Genomic DNA, 15,000 nt, shown 5'->3' with positions numbered 1-15,000 from the left:
TTTAGGAACATCAAAGGTACAATTAAAAGGGTTGAAAACACCACCACTCCCGTCTGTGAACAAAGCACTTGAAGCATCGCGTTTTTGATAAAGGCGTAATGAATATTTGGCTGTTCACGCTCTGCAATGAACGGGTGGTTACGAAAATAATACTCCTCTGTTTAATATTCATCATCGTCTGACCCCTTCATTGACTTTGGGAAGTGTGCCGGTGACTGCTGCTCCAGTTCACCTCAAAGGTGGTAGAATTGATTATAATCCTTTTCATGTTTTTTTTTTTATTTCTTTTTCTGAAGAGATGAGGGCTTTCGTTCAGCACATCAGTGGAAAAATTTTAGTTAATCTTAATTCAATTTTTAGTTTTCATTTCTTTTAATTTGTGTGGCATTTCTTTTCAGTTCATCTCAAAGGTAGTAGAATGATTATAATCCTTTTCGTAGTTTTTTTTTTTTTTCTTCTTTTGAAGAGATGGGCTTTCTTTCAGCACATCAGTGAAAAAATTTATTTATACTTAATTCAATTTTTAGTGTTCATTTTATTCAAGTTTTGTGGTATCTCCAGTTCATCTCAAAGGTGGTAGAATGATTATAATCCTTTTCATAGTTTTTTTTTTTTTTTTTTCTTAAGAGATGTGCTTTCGTTCAGAACAGTCAGTGGAAAAATTTTATTTAATCTTAATTAAATTTTTAGTTTTTATTTCTTTCAATCTGTGTGGCATTTCCAGTTCATCTCAAAGGTGGTAGAATTATTATTATCTTTTTCCTAGTTTTTTTTTTTTATGAATATTTTCTTTTCTGAAGAGACGGGCTTTCGTTCAGAACAATCAGTGGAAAAATTTTATTTAATCTTAATTCAATTTTTAGTTTTTATTTCTTACAATTTGTGTGGCATTTCCAGTTCGTCTCAAAGGTAGTAGAATTATTATAATCCTTTTCATAGTTTTTTTAATTTCTTTTTCTGAAGAGATGGGCTTTCGTTCAGAACAGTCAGTGGAAAAATTTTTACTTAATCTTAATTCAACTTTTAGTTTTCATTTCTTACAATTTGTGTGGCATTTCCAGTTCGTCTCAAAGGTAGTAGAATTATTATAAACCTTTTCGTATTTTTTTTATTAATATTATCTTTTCTGAGGAGATGTGCTTTCGTTCAGAACAGTCAGTGGAAAAATTTTATTTATACTTAATTCAATTTTTAGTGTTCATTTCATTCAATTTGTGTGGTATTTCCAGTTCGTCTCAAAGGTTGTAGAATGGTTATAATCCTTTTCATAGTTTTTTATGAGTAATTTTTTTTTATAAAGAGATGTGCTTTCGTTCAGAAGAGTGTGAAAATTTTTTATTTAATCTTATTTCAATTTTTAAGTGTTCATTTCATTCAGTTTTTGTGGCATTTCCATTTCACCTCAAAGGCAGCAGAATGATTATAATCCTTTTCTTAGTTTTTTATGAGTATTCTTTTTATGAAGAGATGTGCTTTCTTTCAGAACAGTCAGTGAAAAAACTTGATTTAATCTTAATTAAATGTTTAAGTGTTCATTTCATTCAATTTTTGTGGTATTCATTCATACAAATCTGCCACACAGTCATGTGCGATTCATTTTTTCAGCACAACTCTCAAACAACCATATCTCTCGAGCCTCTCTTGAAAGATTTAAATAAAATTCAGAAAAAAAGGAGTCGCGGCTTCCTCGTTTTCCATCTGTTCAGGGTCTCAAAATAGGAAAAATTGTTCGACAATTCATGTGATTGAGGCGTCTTAGTTAAACGCGAGATTCTAGGCGGACTCCTAATCTGCTTATGTCTGGAAATTGCTCAGATGAGAGGTTACGAACTGCTATTATCCGAAAGCTTTTCCTGTTCTTCCATTTAGTCAAGCACACCAGACGTATAGGTTGTTTGGTTCCTGTTTATTTTACCATTATTTTCTAGTCGATTTAATTACTATGGGGTTGTTTTGTTTGTTTATTTTACCATTATTTCCTAGTGTATTCAATTACTATCAGGTTGATTTGTTCTTGTTTATTCTACCATTATTTGGTAGTCTATTTAATTACTATCGGGTTGTATTGTTTCTGTTTCTTTTACCATTATTTTCTAGTCTATTTAATTACTGCCAGGTTATTTTGTTTCTACTTATTTTACCATCATGCTCTAGTCTATTTAATAGCCATCAGGTTGTTCTGTTTCTGTTTATTTTACCATTATTTTCTATCAGGTTACTTTGTTTTTATTTATTTTCCCATAATTTTTTCGTATATTTAATTACTATCAGGTTGTTTTGTTTCTGTTTATCTTACCATTATTTCCTAGTCTATTTAATTACTGTCATAAAAAAAACAAAGTATCTTGAAGTTCGATAAATTGATAGGGTAGAAAACTTGTTAATTTAAATGTATTTTTCAATTTTGGGTGAAAGAAATATACTTTTACGCGGTAAAAAAAAAAAAAAACAAAAAAAAAAAAAAAAATCCGTATATCAACTCCATGGGCCCATAACATGTCGAACTCTCACATCTAGCAAATGGTTTCTCAAAATTGCGGGGCCATCACAAAAGCCTGAATGGTTGATTACATTCAGTTTTTATCCGATATCGATGAATAGGCTACCTCAACCCCCACCCCCCAACCCATAACCCCTCCCTGAAGTCCTTCACTATAGCCGTGAAACCAATCGCAAATATAATGAATACAATCACAAATATAATATAGTTCGTGAAATACGACACATAAATGAAACTGCAACCTGTTATTTGAAATGTACATCGTAAGGGGTAAAATGTACGCATGCAATTATATAATATATATATAGATATATATATATATTAGATAATTATATATATATAGATATTATATATATACTATATATATATATATATATATATATATATATATATTATATATATATATATATGTGTGTGTGTGTGTGTGTGTGTGTGTGTGTGTGTGTGTGTGTGTTTCCTCGACAATAACTGACATTTCTAAGAAATTCAGGACTTAAGAGTTACCCAGCCTTTATATACCTTTATCTACCATGAACGTGAATCCATAAACATATACATAAACGTATGCAAGCATACGCAAGGCATCAACATGTGCTTGCTTAAATGAGAAGAGAGAGAGAGAGAGAGAGAGAAGCTTGAAAAAAAATATATCTCCCTGAAATTTCTCTGGTCAAGTGCTTGCATGCACGCTCATCTACGCGTGTTTGCAAAAGTCTATTTGAGCCTGTTAGCTACAAGTAGCAAGCTCTTTATGTAATTTCAAAGAGCAAACACTCTGAGAAAACATTCGGCTATTGTGGGTTCAACACTGCTTTGTATCTTGAAAAATGTCAACAATACGAAATTGAACTATTCCAACTCTCCTCCACCTGATCGGGTAGCCTAGGCTTCGGGTGGGACAGGGTCCGACACACACACACACACACACACACACACACACACACACACACACACACAAGCAATCTTCAGCTCCGTTTCTTCGTACCAGAATTATATGCACTGCATAATGCCTCCGGGATCAATTCATGCACAACATCATGCATCATGGAGAGATGACATACAAGAGGCTTTCTTTGGTATGCAAGTTGGTAAATACGCACTCGCTCGCTTGCGATCGTACACACAAACACATAAACGTGACGCTAGTGAGCATATCTGCTCATTCTGTTCGACTTACAGCTTTAATTTGGTTATAGCTAAATCTTGTGTAAACGTGGAAAAACATTCTCTCTCTCTCAATGTATGAGTGTATGTGTGTGTGTATATTATATATAGATATAAATATATATATATATATATATATATATAATTAATTATATATTTAATATATATATACTATATATATATTCTATATATATATATATCATAACATAGGAAGGGGGCGAGAAAAATTGGGAAGTGGGTGACATGTAAATATAACCAAAAAACGACAGATATTAGTGTCTAATCCACAGTTTTCGAGGTCGCTAAGATAAATAGAAACACTCACGATCCCCTTCAAGTCCAAGTTCAGCCCGATAGGAAGGAGATTTATGAGAAGGGTGGGGAAGGGGGTGACAGGTAAAAAATAATGACAGGGTTGGGGAAGTGGAATTTCGATGGTGAGAGGTGAATGTGTATGTGGAGATTTAAGACCAACAAGAGTTCCTCGTTGGACGAGTGGTTTACGTGCTCGCCTACCGATTCGGTAGCCCCGAGTTCGATTCCCCACTCTGGCAATGTGGATTCAGAGGAATTTGTTTCTGGTGATTAGTAATTAATTCCTCGACATAATTTGGCTCGGATCCCACAATAAGCTGTAGGTCCCTTTACTAGGTAACTAATTGGTTCCTAGCTACGCAAAAATATCTAATTAAAATGATAAAGAATACTCTTGCTGTGATTTTTCCCCCCCAAAAATGAAATTTTTATAGTAATATAATGTTTTGATTATACTTACCCAGCAATTACATAGCTGATCATGTAATTACTGGGTAAGTTACATGAGATTAAACATGACATTTTTATAATAAAATAAAGTTTTAATTATGCTTACTCAGTAATTACATGCAATTAATGGGTAAGTTACATGGTTAAAAATGATATGTTTATGATAAAATAAGGTTTGAATTAAACTTACCCAGTAATTACATAGCTGATCATGTTTATTACTTAACTAAAGTTACAAATGATTAAAAATGACATTTTTATAATAAAAATAATTTGGTTTGAATTAAAACTTACCCAGTAATTACATAGCTGATCATGTTTATTTACTGGTAAGACATTGATTAAAAAATGACAAAATTGATTTTTATAATAAAATAAGGTTTGAATTAAACTTACCCAGTAATTACATAGCTGATCATGTTATTACTGGGTAAGTTACATGATTAAAAATGACATTTTTATAATAAAATAAGGCTTGAATTAAACTTACCCAGTAATTACATAGCTGATCATGTAATTACTGGGTAAGTTACATGATTAAAAATGACATTTCTATAGTAAAATAAGGCTTGAATTAAACTTACCCAGTAATTACATAACTCATCATGTTATTACTGGGTAAGTCACATGATTGAAAATGACATTTTTATAATAAAATAAAGTTTTAATTATACATACCCAGTAATCACATGAGTAAGTTACATAATTAAAACTCGTCATTTCACCCTTGAGATGCCAAAATACTACTAAAATCAAACCTACAGGCATACGATCAAATTTCATAACAAACAATGAAATGCCTTGGGGGTAATGAAAGGACCGAGACGGCATCCTACAAATGTCATTTCCACATCCTGCAATGTCATTTCCAGCTCAGCAGGTGTTTGCATTGTCGAGAGAGTTTACCAGGCCCGGCGAAGGACAGATTGCTAATTCCCCTCCCAGCCATTGTTCTTGAATGCCGTGATTAAACCGAGTGAAGCATAGGATATGTCTTTAATGAACTCACCTGAACAATGGGAAGTGCATTACCTTCCAGGAGTAGTTTTTTTATTTACCAAACAAAAATAATAAATAAATAAATAAATAAAATAAAAAAGTGACTGATTAAAATTATACCTTGGTTTTAAGCAAAATTCCTTTTGCACGAACGTGTACTTCACTATACTGGACGATTACAGGGAAAAGATGTTAAGACCTAATGATTTTTTTATTTTCTATTAAAAAAAGTTACATGAAAATTATACTTTTGTTTTAAGCAAAATTCCTTTTAAACGAACGTGTACTTTATTATAATGGACGATTACAGGGAAAGAACGTTAAGACCTAATGATTTTTTTAATAAAAAAAAAATGACATCAAAATTATCTTTTGGTTTTAAGCAAAATTTCTTTTACACGAACGCGTACTTCACTATAATGGATTATTATCGGGAAAAGATGTTAGGACCTAATTGAAAACAATGATTACCCTTATCAATTTTCCGAACTTACTGAGAGAACGGCCGTAGTTGTGATTGAGACAAAAGGAAATGGCAGGCTGCTGGAAAATTTGGAAAGACAACATCCGAGAAAGTCCATAAAAGTGAAGAGGGAAGATCGGAAAACCTGCCGGAACTAACAGCAATTCCGGGACATTGTTCTGCTAAGATTCATGTCACCGCCATTAAAGCCCTAATTAGTAACAGCTGGTCAATCTAACACTTCCGCAAAACACGTTACGCTAAGTAACAAAATCTGTTATAGCTCCTGAGAACATTCCATTACATGTGATTTTTTTCTTTACAAAAATCTACCAGAATCAGACATGTAGACATAACGATGACATGAACAGATCATAAAAATATTTATAATTTTCCAGGTTCGATAATCTGATACTCTCGATCTAACCATTATCAGGCCCTTTTCTTGCTACCGTTTGTATTTTATGTCTGGTATATTACCTGCAATCTGTTGCTGATGGAGGTGACTGCGTCCTTGAGGGCATCTGTGACGTCACTGAGGTCGGCTGGGCTGGTCACCTGGGAGTAATCGTCGCTCTCGAGGCGTTCGGCTCTTCTGGAGGATTGGAAATAAAGACTATGTTAATGCACAGTAGAAACGATGGTGAGAAGTAGGTCTCTCTCTCTCTCTCTCTCTCTCTCTTCTCTCTCTCTCTCTTCTTGAAGTGATATCATAGGCAATACAGAAAGCAACATCCCATCAATCAAAATCCAACGGGAAAACTATCAACGAAACAATCAGAACTACCGCTCGATAATTCAAGTACAATCCCACCAGGTTGGTATCGTGAGCAGACAAACTCAAACGAACTATAGAAGAAATCATAATATTTGGCAAGGGCGAGAAGAGACCATTATTTTCCCACTTTCTTTCAGCTCTTCTTGTACGTCTTCCTTTCCCCCCGAAGTTAATTAACGGAGTTCTCAAGAGAGAGAGAGGGGAAGGAGCTATACTTCATAAACACCTTTTCGACCTTGCAATACTTTTGCCATTTTCAGAATGCGACTGAAAGCGTCCACTTAACCAGAAGGTCCAAGTAATAAGTTAATTAACACAAGTGTCGAACAGGAAATAAAAAATAGATCTTCCCGGACATCAAGACTTCGGAATCACAGGAATGAGAAGCTGGAAAACAGAAAGTAAAAAAAAACACAAAAAATAATAGAGAGAGAAGTGAAAGGAAAAAGGGAATGATCAAAGCGGCTAGATTTGGCAACGCAAGAGAATCTCTTTCTCTCTTTCTAAAGGTTGAACGCACAGGCAAGCAAACACACACGCAGGCGCGCACGCATTTACGCATACATGAACTAAAGGTCACACCGGGGGAAAGGTCATATGTCACCAACACTTGGTCGTCGTTGATCAAAGCGAGATGAATAAAGCATGGATGCTGAGAAGCAATAAATATGCCAGGGAGAATTACGCTGGATGGCGTCCACTTACAGCGATTGACATCTTGGCATCTTCCCCTGGGGCAATGAGTTAAGAGAGGGGTCCAGGAGCCTACCTTGGGGTATCGGAGGAGGAGGAGGTACGCTGAGAGGGGTATTGCTATGGATATTTTTGCTGGAATGATGGCACCAGTTCTGCCTCTCCTTTGTAATCTTTATGGAGAGAGAGAGAGAGAGAGAGAGAGAGAGAGAGAGAGAGAGAGAGAGAGAGAGAGAGAAAGGGTCTCAATCCTGCACGCCCTTTATCCTTTGGAATCAATATGCAAAGGCTAAAAGGATCTATGTTTGGTTGTTTGTTTGATGGCAAATGCACTAAAGCCACTGAGGCTTCAAATGTCCGTTGCAAGGTAAGCCATGTCCAGGCTTTTAAATCTTGTGCAATTGAATCAAAGTTTCACTTAGCAATATTTTTTTCCTGTTGTCAGAGTTCCTGGAAATGACCGCGTACATGATACATATTCTAAACTGCTACGGATTCATTTTATTTAATATATTTCTTCCTCGACCATCGCGTGCTGATAATGTCTTTATTTGAAGGTTAAGTGGTGCCTGGTGAGTAGGGCAAGCAAGGGAGAGATCACTCACTGCCTTTTGAAACAACATCAACATCCTAAAGACCTGACAAGCACACACACGATTCCATGTTCCCTCTTTCAGATCATCCCACAAGGTATCATCTGGCTTAAACTGAGGTTACGTTGCTCAACCTTTTAAGATAAATGCAACTGTATTCGATGGATCTTATTAAGCCTCTTAATTCTTGTCAGGATGTTGCAATTTTGAGCCCGTACACAAAACTTAGCCAATCTACATCTATTTGAAATCCGAACTATCTTGTGTATCTTCGTTATCTTAAAATACTGATGAGTCGTCTCTTGCCAGAGCTACTTACTAAAATTATCTTTACTGTCCAATTTATTTATTAACAATAATAGCAACACCTATTCTAGGATACGTGGCGTGCATCAGAAAGCCGGTTTAATTACAGGAGTCTTGTTTTCATTCCTACCGGCAGCAATTTAGACGATATAACTGAAACGGCGCAAAGAGTCGAGCAATGAACATTCAAGCAATAACTATCGCCGCTCTTGAGCACAGCAACATCTACCAATAATACAGGGCAGGGGGAAAAAAGCAATAAACTGAGTATCAACCTTCAACGGACGCTTAAAAAAAATAAATAAAAAAATAAAAAAAAAATATAATCGTTTGTTCTCGAAATAACCTATGATGTTCACTCTTTCCAGCACTGAGGGACTTTTTTTTTTTTTTGCCCTTCGCTTTTTAAGAAGAGGCATTAATAAGATTAGTCTTTAATGAGTTACTATAATTAGAGGGATATTCATCAATGACCTCCTGACAGTTCATAACGACAAAATGTTGAGGCGCCCTTTTGTTTACAATGTCGGCTCCCCCTGGGGGAGGCGCTGTATGCATGGGGTCCGGGGCCAAGGGGGGGAGGGGGAGGGGAGGTACAGGGACTCTTATTATTATGTTGAAGATGAGGGTCTGATGCATTAGGAGGGATCAGATACGGCCCTTAATTCGAGGCCGTTTTTTGTTTTCGTCGTTTTCGCAGTCTTATTAATGTTTATTAGAAGTTCCTCCTTATATATACTTGTGGTTGTTGGCGGTTTCCTTATACTGAGAAATCATTTAGTTTCTATTTGATACGCAAAGGTATTTACATTATTACATTATTATATTGACACAAAAGGAATGATGAGAGAATATAATTGATGACAAAATAATTAAATCAGTATGGAATAATTGTGGTAAATACGTGCGTGTATATATTATATAATATATAGTATATATATAGATATAATATATATTATATATATCATATATATATATATATATATATATAATATATATATTATATATGTATGCTTTATAATATTATATGTATATATATATATATATATAGATTTATAATTTATAAAGTCGACAATTCTTATTCCGTATTAAATTAGCTTTGGTACTTCCCCGTAAGCAATAAGCCTCATTAGTGCCGGTGCCCTCATACGTTGTTCAATTCCAATGCGACTAATGAATTAGTGTTATAAAAAATAACTTATGAAACGCAGATAACGAAAATAACCGGAAAAACAAAACAAACCCGAATCCCGATACTTAAAACTGCAGTAAAACTCCGTTCATGTATGATATATAATGATAAATAAATGTCAGGTTTGATATTAATGATAAATAAATGACAACCCAATATTCTCTTGGTTAGCATATATTGCATACACACTTGACCTGACACAGTAGTACGTATATAATCTAACGAGTGAGTCAAGGCTTCACCTCCTCCTCCCCCCGTTTAAATGTCAGGTTCATAATTATTAAGCTTCAGGGAAGGTATGCCCTCAAATACTAAGGTCGTATCATGCCTGAAGTTAAATAAAATTACACAAACACTGAATATAATCATTTGAAAACTGACAGCGCAATGAACTCGGATGAGATATAATGAAATTTTCATTGTCAACAGATTCCTACTTCCCACAAGTGCCCACGATGGTCGACAACGAGCTTCTTGCTTGTTTCTGCAGCTAACGAGACGACACCGTATCGCCTTTAATATATACCTGGAAGAACTTAAGCACTCATGGCACGACAGTATTTCCAGAGAGGAAGTTTTATGAGAACAAATAGGTGAAGTGTTTCAGTCTGATTCTTTTGTTAAGTCTCTCTCTCTCTCTCTCTCTCTCTCTCTCTCTCGTCTCAAAAATCTCTATAGTCTCAAATGTGTTTGTTACTGAATGTACATTATACCTTGTCTTCTGGCTTTGCAAAGATCTAAGGTCTATAACAAAAAAGTTTCTCTTAGAATATAGTACATATACGCAAACAAGCATACATATGTACAACACATATATGTACATGTGTACATATTAATATAACCATACTATTAGAATGAAAAGACACAATAGTTTACAGGTGAATGTTACTGAAACTACTGAAGTTCGCTTTGTCCAGATCATGACTAATTTTATTTCTGTTTATTAAAGCAACCAAGCAAAACCCTTCTTATCAACCGGGCAAACCTTTCTGCCGGGGGAAAATATCATGAAATAAATATGATAATCAAAAAAGCGTAAATGAAAAGATCGGAGCATTTGTTTAAGATCCTTTTACATACCTGACCATCAAAAGTGAAACTATTTTAAAATGACCAAGTTGAAACGAAAGCGAGGAATGAAAATCGAACTCTTTCGTGAGATTTCACAATAGTTGAATAAAAAGAAATATAACAACAACCTAGCGCTATGCTCTTCAAAAAGTCATCTAACCATTATGATAACCAGGTGTTAGTCATCCACAATGACTCATTGTTCGTCGATTCCTACAGATCTTCCCCAAATGCAATTCGATCAACTTTCGTCGTCACCTTTGCTTATCAAAATGAGGTGATCCGGTATCCTACAAGGAGTACGAAAGAGGTCTTTTATAAACAATCAAAAGCTGCATGTTACTCTGAATACACTAATTCGAAACACGACCTGGAATATCCCGAAATTCATCTCGGTATTTCCTATAAATATTCATCTCGTACAATATAAATGGAAGGCGAATATAAAAAAAAAGAAACTAGCATTTGTTTTCTATTCAGAAAAACATACGCTTGATCCGAGAGCGTTTTCGCGAGCTAATTGAGAGAGAGAGAGATAATTAGCAATGTTAAGTAGATTTTCATCAGGTGATAATTATGACTTCATGTTAAAGCCTTAAATTATCATATAAAATAGCACGCACACATAAACGAGAGAGAGAGAGAGAGAGAGAGAGAGAGAGAGAGAAAAGAGAGAGAGAGAGAGAGAGAGAGAGAGAGAGAGAGAGAGAGAGAGAGAGAGAGTTTACATAATAGCTATTGCTGGGCCTCATTATAATTATCAGAGCACTGGTGAAACTCTATAATTAAATTATGACACAAAGATTATTTGATTAATTATATTGATAGGCATTCCGTATAAAAAAAGTATAAATAACTTTAAATAATTATTTATATACCCTGTATAATTACGTCCATGAATGTATACGTACATAACGCGCACATTCAGTTACTACACAATAACACACCACGTTCACTCATACTATATTCACACACAAACACATACTTTAAACCGGGTAAATAAATACACATTTGCAATAGTTTAAGGTTATGTATTACTTTTTTTTGTATAGAATGTGCTTCCGCACGTACGGAATGCGTATCGATATAATAAATAAAGCAACTTTTCTGTGCCATAATTTAATTGATAGTGTTTCACCAGTGCAGTGATATTTATAATGAGATTCAGCAATATCTATTATGTAAATCTCTCTCTCTCTCTCTCTCTCTCTCTCTCTCTCTCTCTCTCTCTCTCTCTCTCTCTCTCTCATTGTGTGTAGGGTATTTGATATGGTAGTTTAAAGCTTCAACATTGACCGCATAATTACTAATCGGAGGTATACTAATATGTTGCTACATCTGTATGCGTTCATCAGTGGGCCATGAAGGGAATACCATTTTTACCGTCTTACTTGACCAATTTATAACCTACCGACACAAACCAAGTCGAACAACGTAACACAATCAGGCTCAAAAAAGTAAAAGAGGTGAGATATTGCAATATGCTCCTCCTCCTCTCAGTTTTACTTACTGCAGGTAGTCCGGAGCAATCCTTTCCGGAGGGGAGAAGTCCCTCTGTTGTTGCTGCTGCTGCTGCTGTTGCTGCTGTCGCTGCTGGTTGATCGACTGGTCGAGGGAGACGATACGAGCGTCGAGTGTGGCCACTTGCTTGGCTGTCAGGGGAGAAGCGAGTCGTTAGCGAAAGGGCCATTATAATACCTGAAGCAAAATCATTGTCGCTCGCCTCCTATTTCTGTTGATAGGGTCAAGGCGAGTTATTCTACATTAGGTTCTATTTTTCGGCTGAAAGGTTTTTTGGACATCTGGCTGAAAGGTTGTTTTTTTTTTTTTAATACAGAAAAACAATGGCTGTCATCAGGTAGATTCCTCTGACACTAAATATCGTATGAAGTTGCCCATAACAATTAATGAATGAGATTGGTCGCTGTCTACGATTGTCATCGAATACACCATAATGTGCGGCTCATCATAAATGGACATAAATGGAATTTATCACCTGGTTGTGGCTGGAATCCTAAGGAAAAACTTGATCAAAATCCCTCACTTGACATAATTTTACCTTGAATGTGATATAGTCTCTCTCTCTCTCTCTCTCTCTCTCTCTCTCTCTCTCTCTATATATCATATATATATATATATATATCTATATATATACACACACATAATATATATATATATATTATACATTATATTAAGATATATATATATATATATATATATACATATATATATATCTATATATATATATATATATAGAGAGAGTAGAGAGAGAGAAGAGGGAGTAGAGATGAGAGAGAGAGAGAGAGAGAGAGAGAGAGAGAGCTCCCACATACATCCGTAAACTGAAAACGTCCCATATTTACAAACTCTCCCCCCCCCCCCCCAAACCCCCCCCCCCTCCCATAATGGAAGGCGACGTATATGGCTTAATGAAAGTATACGAATGTAAATCTCAGATTGGGTTGCAACAGACGACAGCACTTAAATGTATGCAATTACCACTTCGCGTTGCAAACTGCAACAACAAACAAAACATTAAATTAATATCTACACGAATTAACTCTGAGCCGAACTTGACGGGAAAAAAAAAAAAAAAGCGGCCACTTCGGTGACCTCCTACAATGGAAACGGGGACTTGAATTTCTCCCTCTTTCACATCGTCCGACAGATCCAATAAGTCCCGGGTTGGTTCAAAAGTCTCCTTGACGGATTAGTAAGTCTTGCAATTTTACGCCAGGGTATCCCCCCCCCCCACCCTCCCCCCTACAACACTACCCCGGGGGTGGATTTGACGTGGACCGAAAGGGATTCATTTCATTGTATACTAGAAGTCGGACTTTGATCTGAGCAAACTCGATTCGAAGGTTTGTAGGGAAGAATATATGAATGCACATTCCGTTTTTATTATTATTATTATTATTATTATTAATTATTATTATTATTATTATTATTACCCATTCTATAAGCCAAATATATAATCAAATATTTTTGATACAATTTTATTATTATTATTATTATTATTATTATTATTATTATTATTATTATTATTATGTAAAAATTTGCAAGCGTTCATTTATAAAAAGCTAAGTGACTATTAACTTAAAACACAAAACCTCGAATCTACAAATACAGTCTTCTTTCTGTTAACTGGCTTCGCAATGCCCAAGGTTATCGAGAAATAAAATGATCTATGTAAGAGAGTAAACGATAATAAAAGAAATTAAAAGGCAATAAAAATAATCCTATCAACAGACAGGCAAATTTATACTTATATCAAAAGGATTTTAAATTTAAAAAGATCTTAAAAAGAAATTACGATGCGATATCTTACCCAGATCTAGAGTGTTCCTGCCCACTTCAGTTATGGCTGCCTTCAGTTCGCCATATTCCGTCAGAAGTTTGCTCTGGATGTGTTCTAGAGTACCAAGCTGCGAAAAGAGAAAAAGAAAATGTACTTAAAACTAGCTGAAATCAAAGAAAACTTTCGATGTTTGTTTTACATTTTCTATTATCATTACATCTATTATATTGCTATTAGAAGTAGTGGTTGTTGCTTTTGTTACTTATTACTTATTAGCTTAGGAACCATTTTCATGTGTTTATTCCTTAGCATTAAGCGTTTCCTTTGGCAGGTAGTGGTTTCCGTAAGAGAGAGAGAGAAAAAAAACACACACACACACAACAGCTGGTCTTTGCCACGTTCCTACATCCACTCCCTGTTGGATGAACCCTCCGTGCATACAACTTCCACGAATATCGGCCGCTTCATTTACCAACGCACAAGGGTGGCTATTCAGAAGCACGTTTAACCGCTAATGCTCACGGCACTCATTCCACATCCCTATACACTGCATGTACAAGAGGCTCTTTCTTTCCGATATTTCTTTTTTTCAGTCTGGCTAGCACTACCCAGGAATACTTTGAGCCACCATCCTCTCACCTGGAGTAACCTAAAACCGTTTACCGTCTCTCTCCTCTCTCTCTCTCCATCCATATATATATATATATATATATATATATATATATATATATATATATATATATATATATATACAGTGACAGGTAAAAATGTTGTTACAACATAATCCATCTAATAAAAGGAGCCCATAAAAACGCCAAAATATAGAAAGTCTCTGGAATATAATACTACTTTCAACATTTTGGCGTTTTTATGGGCTCCTTTATTTTATATATATATATATATATATATATATATATATATATATATATACACACACACATCATGCGTGCATGTTTCATGTGTTTATGAGCTTGTTCATACTTCGGACGTACAACAAGCTGAACCGGAGCATCATGCTATTTCCTTTTGCAAACTCCACGTAATTTCCTTGTGCCATGATTAATTACACTCTTTCGCGTTAATTGCTTAGATTAGGGCTGTTCCAGAAATGAGTTTTTGCAAATGTACGCTCAGGTCTAATTAGCTTGAAGTTTCATTAAATGATAATCAACGCG

The 15,000-nt window shown here is 35.1% G+C and overlaps 1 protein-coding gene across 1 annotated transcript in view; it reads right to left on the bottom strand.

The window, feature by feature from the left end:
• Nucleotides 1-15,000, bottom strand: part of LOC135214951 (fibrinogen C domain-containing protein 1-A-like) — a 504,902-nt gene that overhangs the window by 72,094 nt on the left and 417,808 nt on the right. Inside the window, exons 3-5 of the mRNA XM_064249444.1 lie at nucleotides 13,856-13,952; nucleotides 12,035-12,176; nucleotides 6,372-6,486 (exon numbers count right to left, since the gene is read on the bottom strand). Coding sequence (XP_064105514.1) covers nucleotides 6,372-6,486; nucleotides 12,035-12,176; nucleotides 13,856-13,952 — 354 coding nt within the window. The remainder of the gene's footprint in view (nucleotides 1-6,371; nucleotides 6,487-12,034; nucleotides 12,177-13,855; nucleotides 13,953-15,000) is intronic.

Source organism: Macrobrachium nipponense, chromosome 46 (assembly GCF_015104395.2).
Source record: "Macrobrachium nipponense isolate FS-2020 chromosome 46, ASM1510439v2, whole genome shotgun sequence".
Taxonomy (NCBI): domain Eukaryota; kingdom Metazoa; phylum Arthropoda; class Malacostraca; order Decapoda; family Palaemonidae; genus Macrobrachium; species Macrobrachium nipponense.
Note: the sequence above shows the minus strand (reverse complement) of the source record. Positions and strands in the feature narration are given on the sequence as shown.